Raw genomic sequence first — 17907 nt, 5'->3', positions numbered from 1 at the left:
TGCCAGTTAGTTTTATTTGTTTATAATTTTGGACCAGGAAGAAAATTTCCTTTTCCTCCAAACTTCCTTTAGCATTTGTCTTTAAAAAATGGTAGCTAGGCCCCAGTGAAAGACGTACCTAGTCTTTAGAACAATTTCCCTTATTCCTTTTACTCAGAGTAATGTGTTTCTTCACAGCCTTTTCTATTGATTGGAAATTAGCACCTATTGGCTTAAATTGTACTAGATAGAGACCTCTTAATTTTAGTAAAGTTTTTGAAGGTCAGTTAATTTTAAAAGAATATTTTAGCAAAACATATAACACACAAACACAACACTTCACCCCTCCATTCCACCCTATTTCCCAAAACAATTAAGCATCCATTCAAGCCAACTTGTATACTATTTTATAAAAAACCCATTGCAAGGGTACATTCAGAATAGATAAGTCACCCAACTCACCCACACGGTCATACTTGTTTTTCAGCATTATTTATACCAAACATGCGCATACACACAGCGTAGCTTAAAAGAAATCTCACATTGTAAACTTGGCTATTATGCCATATGTAGACAAAATGAAGGGTTTGGCTTAAACTATTTTATGTAAAACAGTTGACTACACTTTTTTTACCAACAATAAGGATGCAGCTATTTCCTCTCATGCGAGCACACAACACCAACATCTACCCATCCTTCCTCAGGCCCAAGTCAGTTAGTCATACATTCAAGCAATCCTGTATAGATAAACCACCATAAGCATACATTCAAACTAGTGTTATAGGTAAGGCACAAACCCATTCATACTTGGTTTTCAGCATTATTCTAACACACACACACACACACACACACCCCTGTAACTGACAGTCTGTAAGTACCTGCATGGGGAACAAATATTTGACAGTGGGCTCTGGGATGCCCCTCTGCTCCACTGCTGAGTAGTGTATGAGCCAGGAAAGTTCCCCACAATAGCGGGCCCATTCCCCCGCTTACATTGATATTGATTCAGATCTTTCCACATTTATATTTGTAAATTTATACAAATTTATAAATTTGTATAATTATTTGTATAAATAAATATTATTTGTATAAATAAATTTGTATAAATTTATAAATTTGTACATTTACATTGATTCAGATCTTTCCACATCATCTGTCACTAGGTTGCCTCCCCCCTTCAGTACAGGGCCCACACTTTCCCTGATCTTCTCCTTGTTGCCAGCATACCTGTAGACACTCTGCTTGTTCCCCTTCATGTCCCTTGCTAGCTGCAACTCCAGTTGTGCTTTGGCCTTCCTGATTTCACTCCTGCATGCTCCAGCAGTAGTTTTGTAAAACAGAGGCAAGAAAACATTGAGTGATTCAGATCTCCCTAGTCATCTGTCCCACCTTCCACTTCTTGTAAGCTTCCTTATTGTGTTGTAAGCTCACTGAAGATTTCTCTGTTAAGCCAAGCTGATCGCCTGCCATATTTGCTATTCTTTCTGCACATCGAGATGGTTTGTTCCTGCACCCTCAATAAAGTTTCTTTAAAATACAGTCAGCTCTCTTGGACTCATTTTAGCCTGTCAGGGGATCCTGCTTATCAGTGTCCTGAGGGAGTCAAATTCTACTTTTCTGAAGTCCAGGGTCCTATTCTGCTGCTCTCCTTTCTTCCTTTTGTCAGGATCCTGAACTCGACCACCTTGTGGTCACTGCTAATTCACTGACTAATTCGTGAAGCCCTTCAATGGCCAGGTCAAATGCCAAGATGTCATGAGTAAGTGTAGCCTTTCTTTATTCTTAATAAACCATCATTGTCACATTCAACTTGGGGATTTTGATTCTCATTCTCAGCATTCACGATATTTTCACATTCCTGCAGGAGTTTCACATTCACTGTGGATTCCTAAGAAAAACGAGAACTGAACACGCCTCCACCCGGCTCATCTACTTTTACAGCACTTTTCAGTTTGTAGGCGTGGCCTGCATCAGCTGTTCCATAGGGGAAGTGTTTTTGGGGTTGTGACTTTTTTTTTAAACTTTCCTGCTTCCCCTCACACTCCGGGTGTTGTTTATACGACAGAAGCTGACCTCTGCTGACAGCAGGGCCCTAGTCCTGCACCACTCAGCTCAGTGAAGTCAATGGAGCTTTTCCTCTGACTTCGAGAGGCACCAGGTGTCTGCTGCTGACCCTCGTTAGCGCTGAATCCGTGATGTCAAACATGGCCGTTTGTGCAGTGCAAACAGGACCCTAGACGTGATATTACTGAGGTAGCCAACACCACAACACAGCTGTGCTAAACTATCCCTTACTAATGAAACTGCAACTCTAGAGTCAAACAAACGCACATCCTTCCCATGTGCTCAGCACCAGACTTTGGAATGGTAGCGAACTGAGCGTGCAGAAGGAAACGCACAGAGACTTGCACTCCTGCAGTCAGCAAGTAATCACATGGCTCCGCAGTTCACTACCTCCATCAAAGGCAGAGCATGGACCTTCCCTGTGGTTTCCTGTCAGAGCTTCTTTACTAGGAGCAGGGAATGCGAGGAGACAGTTAGGGCAGGATTTTCAAAGTGCTCAGACTACACCTCAGTGAGAATAGAGCTCAGCGAGCGCTGAAAGCTTTTGTCCTTTGACTTTAAAGCGAGCAAAGCTAGGCCAGCGCTGGGGGGCAGAGCTGGTAGGTTTATTTCAAAGAAACATTTATTAGGAAATACCAATTCACCAGAACTAAAATGTCTTGCAGGAAAGAATCCGTGTCAATGAGCTTCTGCTTAGAAAACAGTTTCAGATCTGTTGAAATGTCCTGTTTCGACGTTTTCAAAATGAAATGGCTTTTTTGGTTCACAATGATTCTTTGTTTCCAAATGAAAGTGCTTTCACTGGAAATCAAATGTAGAAAAGAGAAGAAAAAAGGTTGCAATCCAAACAAAGATTTTTGAAATGATTAAAATGAAGTATTTCAATTGACTCAGTCTGAATTTCTTTCAGATTTGGCGTTTACAAGTTTTTTTTTTTTTTTTTTTGGTTGAGATTTCAACATTTTTGGCCTGATTTGGGATGGGAAAGTTGTTTCCCACACTGCTCTAATGCTCAGTTATGTTGAAAATCCTGCCCTTATTCTTATATAAAATATCTCATCAAAACAACCATTCATTTAAACGTTTCAATAATAGCCTAAACACTTGGGAGCCGTCACAAGCCCACTGCACACGTGGGCCGGTAGGTGTCTGGCCCAGCCGCTCACACTATCCCTACAGCCTGGAAATCACTGTGTGTCAGGATATCAAGCGAATGTGCAGAGACCCATCTGCCTTTGCATTTTGTTGATCTCCTCTGCTTTGTAACTGAGCATTTCTGCACAATTGTTGGGATATTTTCCCTTGTATTTTCATGCTTTCCTGGTGCTACTTGGTGAAGTATCTGTGTGTCCGCTCTCCTTATGCCCTGCACTTGCGTGTGAACATGGTCACTAGCTTTGCAGACATTTATAGTTCTTGGTAGAACTAGTGTGGATTCGCTGAGTTTTATCATTGAGCTCCTGCATCTTTCATCCCTATAATTAATCTATTAGTGCAGCTTTCCAGTTGTGCTGCCGTAGCGCAGCGTGAACCAACCCTCAGACTTGCTCAGGTGCCCCCAATGAAGGGCAGTAGGAGTTGCCTATATTCCTGCTCTGGAGACAGAGGAACGTGGGTCCCACCAGGAGAGAGGTGACAGCGAGAGGCCTGAGACCTGAGTGGGGTTCCCTCATTGCCCACCTTATGTCCCCAGTACTGCGCTGCTGCTGCTGGCACGCTGCCGTCAGAGCTCAGTGCCCGGCCAGCTCTCACCGCTCTCTGCCTGCCCAGCTCTGAAGGCAGCGGAGAAGTAAGTGTTTAAGTGTGTATTGGTAAGGCCAGGAGAACAGATCATTGCCTGTCCTTACCAGAGAACGAGAGGCGGAAGAGAGCAAAGCCATGGCTCAGACTCCAGCTGCAGGTGGCAATCTGAGGTAGCGAAGGAGTTCTGCCAGTTCTATGACACTCACACAAGAGAGGGACAATGCCAAGTCAGGTGTAAAACGTTACCTGGCAGGTTGCAGAGGAGGCAGCAGCCATGAGGGATGAGGAACTTCTCCTCCAGTCTAGGAAAGGGTGCATGCCTCTGAGCCAAGTGGAGTGGGGGGAATACAGCTCGACTCAGTGGGGAAGAGTAGGGAGACAGGGGCATACACTACCTCCTCTCCCTGGGGGAACTGCAGGATGCCATAGGTGTCCCCAGCCCTGGCCTGTGAGGAGAAGGGCAGAAAAAGGAATTTGGCTCTGGGGAAGGCTCGCAGATTCTCCATTGCAGTTACTGGGGATCCCTCCCCTGTTAAAATAACTGCATGGGTAAGGTCAGCCTGGCAGGGGGACAGGCCTGTCCTGACTCCCCCAGTGATCGAGTGGGTGCTCCCCACACCCCACCCGTGAGAGGGAAATCCAGCGGGCAGCCTGGGTGAGTGGTACACCTCAGACTGAGAGAACACCATCCCTTTCTAGCCCTAGCAGAGGAAAGGGAGGAGGAAGTTGCCGATTCAGGTCCTCATGTCAGTCCCAGGGGTTTTACAACACAGGCGCCCACGTGAGGGCATGTGTGGGCTCCCCAAGGCATTGCATTGGCATCCTGGCTGAGCCTCTGTCAAGTGGGGGAGATGCGGAGAACTGGGAAACTTCTGCTTGATTTTTATACAATGGCTGTCTGACTCAGTTTCCCCACTCACATGGTATGGTTACTCAGCAGGTGTGGAGGGGTTAATCTCTTTCTTGAGACAGGACAAGCAATGCAGCAACTGGGCGGAAGGCACGTAAGCACTGTTGAACTATCAATAACTGACAGTGTGAACTGAGCTTTACAATAAGGCAATACCAAATTCTGTGGCATCAACATTATAAAAGTTATCTTTACTGGCTAGCGATTGCATCCTGCTTCAAAGGGCAAGTGCAGTAGTTTCCTTCAGGAACTAAAGTCACTTGTGCATAATAAAACGTTAGCCTGATATATGTCTGGGAAGCTTCACCCCCCCAGGAGAATTTGCATATTATGGTTTGACTTCAGAGAAATGAGCTTCTGGAACAGCCATCCAAGGAGAGCAGTGAGGGCAAATAAAATCACTTGTTCCATATAATTATAGAAGCTGGGGGTTGGAAGGGACGTCACGAGGTCATCTAGTCCAACCCTCTGCTCAAAGCGGGACCAACCCCAACTAAATCATCCCAGCCAGGACTTTGTCAAGCTAGGCCACAAAAAAGCAATAAGGATGGAGATTCCATCACCTCCCTACATAACCCATTCCAGTGCTTCACCACCCTCCTAGTGAAAACGTTTTTCTAATGTCCAGCCTAGACCTCCCCCATTGTAACCGGAGACCATTGCTCCTTGTTCAGTCATCTGCCACCACTGAGAACAGCCTAGCTCCATCCTCTTTGGAAACCCCTCCAGGTAGTTGAAGTCTGCTATCAAATCCACCCTCACTCTTCTCTTCTGCAGACTAAATAAGCCCAGTTCCCTCAGCCTCTCCTCATAAGTCGTGTGGCTCAGCCCCCTAATCATTGTTGTTGTTGAAATCTCTCCAGCTTGTCCACATCCTTTTTGAAGTGGGAGGGGCTCATAACTGGACACAATACTCCAAATGCGGCCTCACCAATGCCGAACAGAAGGGAATAAACACTTGCCTTGATCTGCCGGCAATGCTCCCATTATTGCAACACAATAAGCCATAAGCCTTCTTGGCAACCAGGGCACACTGCTGACTCATATCCAGCTTCTTGTCAACTGTAACCCCCAGCTCCTTTTCTGCAGAACAGCTACCAAGCCGGACTTCAAAGTTGTGCAGGACCTGGTTCAGTTTGGGTCACAGTCTCATGTCAAAACAACGAGCGTTCTGTAGCACTTTAAAGACTAACAGATTTAATTTCTGCAGGCATACGCTTTTGTGGGCTGTAACCCACTTCGTCAGATGTAACCCACATCGTCAGGTTACAGCCCACGAAAGCTTACGCCTGCAGAAATTAAATGTGTTCGTCTTTAAAGTGCTACAGAACGCTCGTTGTCTTTGCTGTCTACAGACTGACACGGCTACCCCTCTGAATCTCATGTCAGGTTTTGGATGCAGCGAGAATGACCCCGATTCCCCCTTCCTTGGTCGGTATCATCATTTGATATCATTTTCAGTTCCTTGTTTGCCAGTCTCCTGAGCCGGCTCTTTCACGTGTAGGACACCAGTCTCAATCCAGCCAGACTCATGATCGTCTAATGTGACTTCCTGCACATTGCTGGCCAGTGAACCTCACCCACCCACTCCTGCAATAGGCTGCTCATCTCTAGCTGGCGTACTGAGGTCCACAAATCTTCCCTTAAAGAATTGAAGTTACAGAGACTCCATTTGCTCTAAGTCACACCAGAAAGCGCAAACCATGAACATGCAGAGGAAGGCATTCCCCTCGGGGTCTCGGCCAATCTGACCTGGGGGGAAATTTCTTCCTCACCCCAAATATGGCCATCCGTTAGACCCTGAGCATGTGGGTGAGCTCCACCAGCTAGACAGGAAAGAATTCTCTGTAGTAGCACAGAGCCTTCCCTGCCTAGTGGCCCATCTCCGGCCATGGGAGAGTTTTGCTAATAGCAGTTGTGGATGGGAAATATGCTATAATAGGCAACATCATCCTACCATCCCCTCCATAAAGTTATCAAGCTCACACTTATCTTATTTGTCTAGTGTGGGGGGAGAAGTCCACCCTCCTTCATGGCTGCTGCTACCTCTGCAATCTGTCTAGCGACTGCTTTATACTTTGCTTGAGCTTTTCCCTCCCGTGTTACAGTGTCATAGGATTGGCAGAATGCCTTAGCTTACCTCAGATTCCCCACTTACCACTAGAATCGCAGCCACCACCTTGCTCTGTTCTGCCTCAGTTTCCCTGGTAAGGAGAGGCAGAAATCTCTCTTCCTAGCCAGCAAGACCTAACTTGATCATCACTTCACTCAAAAAGCTGTTCATCTTGATTGAGCATCGCCCGCTCTGTGTGCTTGAGTATTTATGATGTTCCCTGCTTCATGACACATGTGCATATTTCTACTAAACACTTCTGAATAAATACTGCAGAATGTCACATTGTTGTTACCATTCATGGTATTTCCCTGGGACACTGAATTGCTATTGGGCGCAGATAGCACAAGTTGTGACCTCGTATTGGGCGGCTATGTGATATTGTGATAGTGAGCAGCCAATCTTCAGGTATAAAGCTGGTTGGACAGAGCATCTCCTGTCTGCAGCAGCAGCTGGTTAGGAAGGTGCATTGAGAACTCTCCAAGCATCTGAAGCTGAAGCCAGAAATAAAGGTATAAATTGTTAATTTATTATTATGCCGTGTCTGGGCAGCTGATGAAAGCAACTAGAGAATTACACAGAGATTGTGGGTTTACTTGCATAGTTCCCATGAGCTCACCACATCCACTGAGATGATTTGACAGCAGCTGCAGAAGGCATTTAATTGTCCAAGGGAGGAGATGCTGTTGCTACCATGAGGAATGAGAACGCCCCTCCTGTATGTAGGAGAGGTGATTTCTGAGCGTGGGGGGAGACTAGGAAGGGGAAGGAATATTTACTTTGCAGGAAGAGACAGCAGATACCACAGGAATGAAGAACAAACCCCTTTTTAGTCCAAGTATTTAGCCAATAATTGGGGTCTTGTGGGTGGTTTCCATTAGGAGGAGATATTGATGATAGAGTCCGGTATTTCTCTGATGCAATCCTCATTATTTACAAAATCCTGGTTCCCCCAACACAACAGGAATCAAACAGCTGGAGGAAGTTTCCTTGTTCACAATTCAAAGCCTCTTTCCAGCCAGTGCTCTGCCCAGAAACCTCTCTCTCTTGGCTTTTTCTCAGGGCTGTGCGACTGGTGCTTCTCTTGCTGTGTCCTTGGCTTTCTGTCTCTCTTTCCCTGCTCTCCGGCTGCTGCTGACACACAGACACACACACAGCTGCTCACAAATCAATGCCCAGCCCTTCTGTTTGCATCCAGTACAGTCTTTGGGTGGTGGCTTCCCTTTTTTCAGCTGTCATTAAGGAGGGAAGGGCTGTGGGTAGAAGGTGTGAGGGGGCTGGGGGAAGAAGTGGAGGGGAGGGAAGAACATTTCAGACGTTATTTCCTCATTGTGAAGGGTTGTTATGGAATTGTCTCTGCAAGAGAAGTGATGGAAACATCATCACGTAGGGAGAAATCCAAGAGTGCTGGGAACAGACTGTCGGGAACCATAGAGGAGTCCAGTCCACTCACCGCAAGTACACCTCCCTGCGGCCAGGTCTGGGAATGAGCTCTCACCCCAGCTGGTGCCTCTGCCACTGATTACTCACACCATGACCATGACCCCTCGCTCTCTCTTCACACCTTGGGATGCTGTCTCATCAGGAGTCCGGCTGCTCCCTCTTTGTGACTCAGCTCTCTGGCCAGGCTACTGTACAGTCCCCGCTTTCCGGGGTAAGAAAGTCCCCTCAGACAAGCTGTCCATGTGCTGTTGCAGGCAGTCCTCTCTTCCAACCCCAGATCCTGTGCCCCTTGGCCAGCGGCTGAGAGGGGAACCTGGCCTGCCGCCTACTCCTGGTTCCAGCCCAGGCACCCCATGACTAGCAACCTCGGTCTGCTCAGCCTCCGTCCTGTTTGCTGTTTCCCTGGGTTTCTTCTTACCCCACGTCTCTATCTCCGTGCCTGTCTCTGGGCTTATCACCAGCGCGTTCTCCACTGCCTCTGGTTACTGCAGCCCTTAGCTGCTCATCACACTCCCTAGTCCAGGGCAGGATCCCAGCGCTTACACTCCCCATCGATCTCCTCCTTGTCCCTGGCCAACTCCCTTTCCCGCTTAGGACAGGCTATAGACCTCCTCCCTGCACCCCCTTCCTGCTCTCACTTCCTGCCTTTATAATGTCCTCTCTCAGCCATGCATGAACTGGTTCTGACACAGGCCTCCTCAATTGCTTACTGTCTCCACCCTACCCTGCAACACAGGGTACGTTAGCAAAGGAGACTTACATCCACCCCCCACTGCATTGTCCAGTGGGGACAGCTGGGATCCCTCTGGAGGGCGTTTCAGAGTCCAAGGTGTAACTAGAATGTCACTGAATTACCTGTTTTTCCTCTGTAGGTGCAAACATGAGCTGCTTGCGCAGGTTTTACTCTCCCCGTGACTCCAACGAGATTTCTGTGTAAGGATCTCCGGGTTAGGCCCAATACTGGGACACTGCAATTTTTAACAGCAGTTTTGTGTTTTATATAGAATGCTTTATATGTCCAAAGCCCTCTGCAGATATTAGCTAATTCATTCTCACACTTCCCCTTTCAGAGAGGTAGCACATTTCAACCTCACTTCCAGGAAGTGATGCGACTGGCCATGGGCTCCCCAGTGAGTCGCTGGTGGAGCTGAGGTTAGAATTCAGGCTCTCCTGACTCCCAGCTCTGTGCTCATTTCTCTAGACCCCATTCCTTTGCAAAGAGCTTTTATTAGATATTTTCTTGGCATTTTGGAACATGAGCTGGTACCTGGCTCCATGCCCCCCTCCAGAGAGCTGCAGCACCAGCTTCTCAATACCCTCCACAGGGAATCTGGGACTTCACTTTTATCTGTCTCAGGTCCTTATCTGGCCCCCATGACAATAGGATTTGAGCAGCTCCCACTCATGAATGCATTTATCCTCACAAAACCCCTAGGAGCTAGGGCAGTGCTATCCGCCCAGATCCATATATGGGAAACTGAGGCACAGAGAGGATAAGAGACTTGCCCAAGGTTGACAGTGGCAGAGCAGAGAATTGACCCTAAGAGTCAGGTTAGCACCTTAATTCCAGGACTGCCTAGCCCAATATCTCTGTATCTCCAAACCTATGTCCCTGGGGAGTTGTATTTACACTGATGCTCACAGTAGCTTTGTTCCTGCTCAGAGTCTCCCTGGGAGATGCTGTTATGGAGTTTCCTGATGCTGAGAAATGTCGCATGCTGAAATTTTACTGCAATTTATACTTCTGGTGTTTCGTTTCTCTGCTTAATAATGGAGCTGGCACAGAACTGAAGTGTTTTCTAGCCAGGAAAAAAAACTAGGGGATGCGATGCCGTGACAGGGAGGATGCTGATTTGTCCTTTTCCTACTAGACTGGCCTGTAAGGGGGTGCCTCTCCCATGACACAACTGCCCTCTGGTGGAGGCTGGGATATATCATCACATCACATGCAGCAAGGAGCTAGAACTAGGAGGTTGCTCCTTCAGCTCCACAACTAATTCTACTACTCCATCTGCAGCAAAGGTGCGTCAGTTGCGCTTGCTACTAAGTTTTTTATCTTGTTGGGGAGGGAGGGGGGAGCCTAGCTGTGTCTCTGTCTGTCTGCCTCAGTCATTCACCCACATGTTCATCTGGTACCTAACACTTACTCAGGTGCATGTCACCACCACAGGATGGGATAAGTCAGACCTGCTCTGACATGGATGACAAATTTGAAATGGTGCCGTTGGTTTCATCTTTAAGTATTCCAAACAAACCCATCTATTACAACAAGTTGCCATTTAAAAAAGATACGGATCAAGATTATCATCCAAACTAGTATGGAAATTTTTCACTTACTGAAAACCCAGGTTTGGAAAATGAAAAAAAAAATCCCATAATCTTTTCAATAAGGGTGTGGATAATAAAATATATATATACAGAAAAAGGGCACAACGTTTTTCATAATGTTGACAGTTTTACACCCCCACACACACACATTTTCTTTTTGAACTCTTTCTTTTGAAAAAAGGTCATTTATCGATTAAAAACGTTTTGGTTGAAAAATGTTGGTCAGTTCTACTTTTGGGGAGCTTTACAGACTTTTTTGCAACCACTGACATAAGACACAGTAACACTGGAGTCTGCAGCTACTGACAGCAATCCCCATTGGGGTTCCCTCTGCCTAGGTGATAGAGCTCAATTCTGTGGCTGCAGAATACGTGGGCTTTTGGTTATAACAATGCTGGGCCAGACTTTCAAATTCTTTAGGTGTCTAGTGGGATTGACGGTAGGAATTGAGCACTTAACCTTCTTACGGGCTTTTGAACAATACCTAACTTCATCTTTAGATGCCTGACGACTGCCTTTGGAAAGCTGGCCCTCTGAGGTTGCCCAGCTGTGACACCTATTGCAGAGGTGGTTTTCTCAGCTTATCCCCCAAGTCTACTTTCCTCGTTGCCCCTTCCACTGAGCCTCCAGCTGTTACTGATTCAGACATGCTCATTCCCTGGCTCATGGGCACATTAAATCCTCCACGGTGGCACCTGATCCAGAGCATATAAAACACCGAAATAACTTCATTAGACCAGTTAAGGTTGCTAATAGCAAATAACTCACAACTACAGAAACCAGACTATGCACAGTCAGCCATATAACTCCCTCCATCAGCATTTCACACTTACAAACCCACATGAGCCCTCCCCCAACAAATCCACAACCAGCAAGGTGACACTCAGCCTATGTACACACTGATGGTGGCAAATTCACAACCATCAGACCCGCTCAATCGCTCTGGAAGTCGCTTCAATTAAACCACCTCCTCAAAAGGCGTAGCGCTGCGTCGACAGGAACACATTTCCCATTGGTGCAGCGCAATAGAGACGATGCTCTAACGGGAAGTTACTAAGTTGACTATTTCTCTTCTGCCACAGAGAATATAACTTTGTCCTGGACCATTTAATTCATTGTGGGGCCAAATGCACGGCTACTTGTGTTTCCTTTCAGTTTAGAAAAGAAAACATTCCAGAATTTTACTGTTACCATTCCAGAACATTCGCCAGAGATGCCGTTTCTGCAGGTGACAGTGGGATTTTAAATTTCATTCTGCATCTCAGTCCACAAGAATTTGGGATTTTAATTTCAAGGGGCCTTGGCCATGGATCAAAGAGACTGGAGCCCCTTAAATCTCCCAGTGGAGATCATCCTCCATTCCAGCTCAGGACAAAGCCGTCTAGTGTGGAATGCCCAGCTCCATTGTGAGAGGCGATTCTTCACATCCAGTACATGGGGGAGAGGGTTAGTCTCTATATATCTTTGGGTTTGTGTGTGGGGTGACTGTCCATGCTTATTTGCGAGGCGTGAGTAGTGCCCCATGCCCACTGTGTGTGGGTGAAGAGAATCTGTGCAGGTACAGGCAGAAGAGACACTGGGTCCCACAGCCTCAGCACAGGCAGAGGGCTGGGACTTCTTCTCTACATTGAATTAGTGGTCGATGTTGCCACAGCTGGAGTTGAATGAAGTGCGCATTCAAACACACAGCAAGACAGTTGTGTGAGGAGATACTCCCACAGGGTTATCACAACAAACTACACAGACATATCACGGTCCGAACAGGAGAGGGGTCACACCAAGGCATGGGCAACAGGAATGAGAGGCCAAGTCTTTCACACTGCAGCCACCAGTTCAGATCTGGTCATAGCCCGATAGTGGCCAATTGTTCTTCCCACTTGGTGGTTTTTCAGTGGCCTGTGTGAAATGAACAGCTGGTCGTAGTCCTTTTTCCTGTGGCCTCCTGCCTGACTGTATTACTCAAACTGCCACAACTGGATGAAGTACGTCCCTGGGTGACAGCCTATGCAGGAAGACAGAGGGCTGCTGGCCACGAAGACCAAACTGTAGGAGAGTAAAGAGTTAAAGCTGGACAAATGGTCAGGCCTAAGCTACAGGAAACGGGGTCATGACGCAGGCAAACCTTGTTTCTGTTACTTGGTGTGAATTCTCGCTAGAGTCTGTTGTCTCTCTTCCTTTCCTCCCTGCCTGGCCATCTGCGCTGGGGATGAGGCTAATAAAATCACTATCGCCACTCCTGCGCAAGGCCTTTGGTGGGAAGAAAGCCTTATCTTCCTTCCCCCAGCATCCCTCTATGGGGCGTTGCTATAAATGTACACATTTACATACTGTGATGGATACAAGAATTGTAACGTGACCCCCGCCCGTTGCTCACTCGCGGCGTGGAGATGGAATGAGCAGGCAGTAAAGGGTTCCGTCTCCCCAGTCCGCCCCAGGGACAACCTGTTTGGTGATTTCTAACACAAACTACCCTCCTAGCCCTCTGACAGCTCCCGCTGGGTCGGAGGGGAGGCGAGGGGCACAAGCAGGAAGGATAAACCCAAGACGTAATTCTCCAGGCTGTTAACGTGGCACACTCCCAAGCCATTGCCAGCTCTAGTGCTGCCATCGGTGAAGGGAGAGCAAGGTTTTGTGAGAGATCCTGGGCCATAAACCTGGGCCCATGGGCCCCAGGCCATGCTCAGGCCCTGTCCAACACCCAGCAGCTCACTTGAGTAACCCGAGAAGGGAACCAATGAAGTGCTAGCTCACAGAGGGCCCCGCCCCCAAAGCGCCTGATTGGGGGGAAAATCCAGCACCCCCGATTGGCTGAGGTGCTCTATATAAACCAGGGAGTAACACAGGAAGTTGTGTGAGGAACTAGAGCAATCCCTGGCTGACTGTGACTATGGTCCCCTCCTGCTTATCTGACTCCTGAGCCCTGCATTCTTGCCTGCTCCTGCTTCCTGTCCCTCACCTGCTCTCAGTTCCCATCCTCCTCTCACAGACTCCCAGCTACTCCCAGTTCCTGCTATCCTGCCTTACTCCAGGTCTTGGCCCTACTCCTTACCCATGACACTGTCTCCAGCTCTAACCCCTGACTTGGCACCTAACTTTGTCTCTAGCTTGGTATCTGATGCTGTCTTTGCAGCTGACCTTTCACACCGACCACTAGGATTGACGCCTGTTCTGACCACTAGGACTGACCACCCATGCCCTAGTCAGTGCAGGTTTACCTGTTATGCAGGTTGTATTTGCAGACAAAGGGGAAAGCAAATCCAGCAGAATAATCATTCCATGTGATAGCACCTGACGTGCATGGGATGACAGCATTTTAGATGATCAAAAATAATAGAGTGCTTGGCTAGTGCATAGCCCTTGACTATGAGTCTCACTCTGGGAAGAGATCACAGTGATCATACACATCAGTGCCTTGGAATGAAATGTAAGACCCATTGCTTTGATTTTGTTCTCCCTCAGTAACTCCCCCAGCACGATGTATTTCAAACCAAACCAAAATCCCAGAGCTCTACAGCATCGGGAACAGGAGAGGGACCTTGAATGTTCGTAGAATCAGAGAAGATTAGAGTTGGAAGGGACCTCAGGAGGTCATCTCGTCGATCCCCCTGCTCAAAGCAGTACCAACCTCAGCTAAATCACTGCAATAGATGGTGTGATGCTCTGACACTGAACGGGTGGTTCTGTTACCCAGGGTTTTCAGAACCTAAAGCAGTGGTAACTTAACTGCTTTCAGCTGATGAAGAATTAATACAAGCAAGCATGCTCTTATCTTAACCTGCTATTTATTAGACTGAAGCACACACAGACATAAGCAATACGTTTAGAATAATTAGCTACCATCTGGGACAGCATTGAGTAATTTGAAACAGGTCGGTGCTGGCCAGACGTTTCTCTTCCAGGGAGTAAACGTCAGGAAAACGTATCTCAGAATGGTTTCAGAGAACTGCTCCAAAGTACACTCTATTGTCTAGCTTTTTATAATTAACTGTCCCAAAACACATAGAGCATAATGATGTCTACTGGGCCATCACTTCTCCGAAGTTCAAAAAACGACTTATTAACAAACCATTCCTAAAGATCGAATAACAAAACCTTCTGTATTAGAGGTGACTCTTTATGAGGAGAGATTGAGGGAACTGGGCTTGTTTAGTCTGCAAAAGAGAAGACTGAGGGGGATTTGATAGCACCTACTTGAAGGGGAGTTCCAGGGAGGATGGGGCTAGGCTGTTCTCAATGGTAGCAGATGACAGAACAAGGAGCAATGGTCTGAAGTTGCAGTTGGGATGGTCTAGGTTGGATATTAGGATTTCACAGTTGATTTTTTTTCCCCTGAAGCAATCAGTGTGTGGAATCAAAGAATTCATCATAAAATTGATTAATAGAATGCCTGGTCTGCAACTGGTCATAGAAGGCCTGGCCTGAAGTTGTAGCCTGAGACGGAAATAGAAGCCCCAGGCTAAACCATTACCATAATGCCTCAACTGAAATTAGGATAAAGATGTTAAAATCCCACAAGAGGTCTCTGAACCACACCCGAGAGGCAAGTCTCTGTTATGAGCCTTAAGCCTTATTGAAGTCTGAACAGACTTCACCTGTTTTGATAAGTACCGGTACCTGCCCCCCTTTGTCTTACCGGCCCCATAGAAACTCACTCCATACAAATTAGCATTTGAACAAGTATTGTGTCACCACCCATCTTCGGGAGTTAACCAGGGTCCCTGAAAACTACATTGTATACTCAAGTGACTCATTGGGCGTTCCTGTGAGGGCGTCTGGTGTGCCCACTGCGCATTGTGATTGTCTTTCCTGTTAAGTATAAATTGTTAATCAAATTCCACCATACGATCAATGTGTAAATGAACCTAAGCAACCCCTATATAAGTCTTTTGTATCTGGTAGCCAGGGGAAGTACATTTGCCCAGCATCCAGACATGCTGCTTGACTTCCCCATAGCCACCTGGGTTTTCCCTATGGCTATAGTATTCCCCATAGCTATGGGTATGTGATTGTGTGTGTCACAATTAAAGCTGCAGCCGATCCAACTCTAAAACGTAGCAGTGTGATTCTTTTCCACGACAAGTGTAATGATGCGCTCTGGCTCTCTGCTGTGGGGTGCTCAGTCAAATGATTTTTTTCTTCTGACTTTCAGTGGAGATCTGAAAGATTGACTTGAGGCAGAGTTGACAGAAAAATCCGTCTACTTCTCCCCAGGTTAGTATTATGATTAGCAGAAAGCAGCAAACCAGGAGAAACTGGACAGCCAAGATCATGGACTAAGCAGGCTCTAATGAAAGCATGTTTTGGGGACCTGCAGTGCTGAACCACTGGTATTTGGATAGATCCAGCCCATTTCCTTGGGGCCCGTCATAAGTTAGCAGCAGTTACTGCTGGCATGAAGCCAGACCTTCTGTTACATGCAACATGGAAACACAAACTTCGTTTTCAAATCAGATTCATTTTATTTGTATTCATGTATTGGCACAGGCGGTGTCACTTGGTACTCTGTAGAAAGAGCAACAGAAGAGCCCATCCCAAGCATCTAATTAGAAAGGGATCAGTTCATCCTCTTTGGTTTTGCCAGTCTGATAGTCGCTGAGACGGGGCCCCTGGTTCTCATGAGGAAGGCTCTGGAACACCTTCAAGTGTACACACTCATCGGTGCTGTTGCAGATGGAGACCTGAAAGACAAGGAGAAGGGGACAGTCATGGACTAAACAGATTCTGATGAAAGGATGTTTTGGGGAGATGCAGTGTTGAATAGTGACAAAATAAAAATTAAATCACACACGGTATCAGTCAATACCCTAAGCCTGGTCTGCAGAGACTGTCCCATTTCTTACCACATGTGTGAGCAGAAACAAGCCTTTGTGTCCAAATACGGGTGTTCCGGATGATCAGTAGACGTTTACCCGCATTCACAGGGTCACATCTAGCCCTGCCATAGCCAGGTGTCACTTCCATTGCTTCCTCCTGGAGTTGCATCTGTTTATGCCTGGGCTGAATTTAGGCCACGATCTTCATACCCCAAAAATTAACCTTCCCATTCAACCCCTTCCTCTTCTGCTTTTTGCACATAACCTTGGGGGTCTGAGTGAAGTGAATGCGAGTCGCTTTACGAAAAATCTGATGGTTAAACCCAAAAGTTTTCAATCCACTTTTCCTAAAGCAAAGTCTCATTGACTTCAGTCAGATCCCATGCCTATGCTGGCAGTGAAAGAGTTAACCCCTTTTTGCTGTAGGAAGGCCATAGCTGTATGCAAAGACACTCAGGAAAGGGGAAAGAAAGCGGGAATAAAAGAGATGTTTTCTTCACCCTCTACATAAGAAGGCAGTTGATGAAAGACAGGGAAGAGGCGAGAGGCATGTAATGGGAAGAAGCCCTTCAGTTGTGCGCTCCATGGACTAGCTGAGTTTACAGAAAGGACTGAAGATTTGTTTGGATTTTTTCTTGGTTTGCTTGGCTAAATGACCAAACCCAAAGCACACCACCACCAGAGGGGAAATCAAGGCCCACAGGACTGAAGGCTGGGATGAGGTAAGCCGACACTCTCAGACGGGCTGGGTGAAGTGTTTTCAGACAAATATTTATTCACCAAAAATGCAGTTTCAGATCTACCAAAACTGTTTGAGCATTTGTGTCAGTGTTGACTGTCACTCAGATCAGAAATGATTGTAATTTTTGAAATGCTGACAAACTGTTTCAATATTTCCAGAATGATCCTTTTTGATTTGGGGGGGACAGATATACAAAATGGCCAGAGGAGGGGTTGTGGTGTCCCACCTTATAAGTTTTAGTCCAGTGGTTGGGATACTTCCTGTGGGATATGGAAGACCTGGGTTCAATATCGTCCTGATTTGATGTACAGAAGGGAGTTGATTTGGGGTCTCCCGCTTCTCAGGAGAGTGCTCTAGCCAGTGGGCTACGGGGCGTTCTAGGGCAGGTTTCTCTCTTGTTGAAGCTGTTCCACTGTGTATAAATAATCAGTGCGCCAGAAAGAACACACGAGCGGTTGAGTCCAGTCGCTAAGGCACTCAGCGAGGAGCTGGGAGAGCCAGCTTCAAATCAAATCCCCTGCAACTTGTCTCCTCCTAGGACTCTCTCACTTCCCCCCCCCCCTTTTCAATAAACAGTGGCTCTTTTATGGAACCACTTTGTTGTTGTACCTCTTGCTGTCTTCACTGACCTTCTCTGGACCTGGTCAATCTCTGACCTTCCTCCCAGTGCTCCACGGCTGTTCAGAGCGACTGAGGCAGAGTTAGAGGGGATGCAATGTATTTTCTGATGTAAGAGTTTCTTAGGGTAGCCACTGATGCATTCCCAGAACAT

The 17907-nt window shown here is 46.9% G+C and overlaps 1 protein-coding gene across 2 annotated transcripts in view; it reads right to left on the bottom strand.

Annotated features, from left to right (window-relative positions):
- LOC137151849 (stefin-C-like) overlaps positions 1-17907 on the bottom strand; it is a 46627-nt gene that overhangs the window by 11360 nt on the left and 17360 nt on the right. The window contains exon 4 of one of the 2 annotated variants that reach the window (XM_067546351.1): positions 16016-16258. The exons of the other annotated variant lie outside the window; for it this stretch is intronic. Coding sequence (XP_067402452.1) covers positions 16124-16258 — 135 coding nt within the window. The 3' untranslated portion in view covers positions 16016-16123. Of the gene's footprint in view, positions 1-16015; positions 16259-17907 lie in introns of those variants that run through there. 2 annotated transcript variants of the gene reach the window in all.

The sequence above is a fragment of the Emydura macquarii genome, unplaced genomic scaffold (genome assembly GCF_026122565.2).
Source record: "Emydura macquarii macquarii isolate MOO-44397 ecotype Brisbane River unplaced genomic scaffold, CSIRO-AGI_Emac_v2 contig_1119, whole genome shotgun sequence".
NCBI lineage: Eukaryota > Metazoa > Chordata > Testudines > Chelidae > Emydura > Emydura macquarii.
The sequence above is the reverse complement of the archived record's forward strand: the minus strand, read 5'-3'. Positions and strand labels throughout refer to the sequence as shown.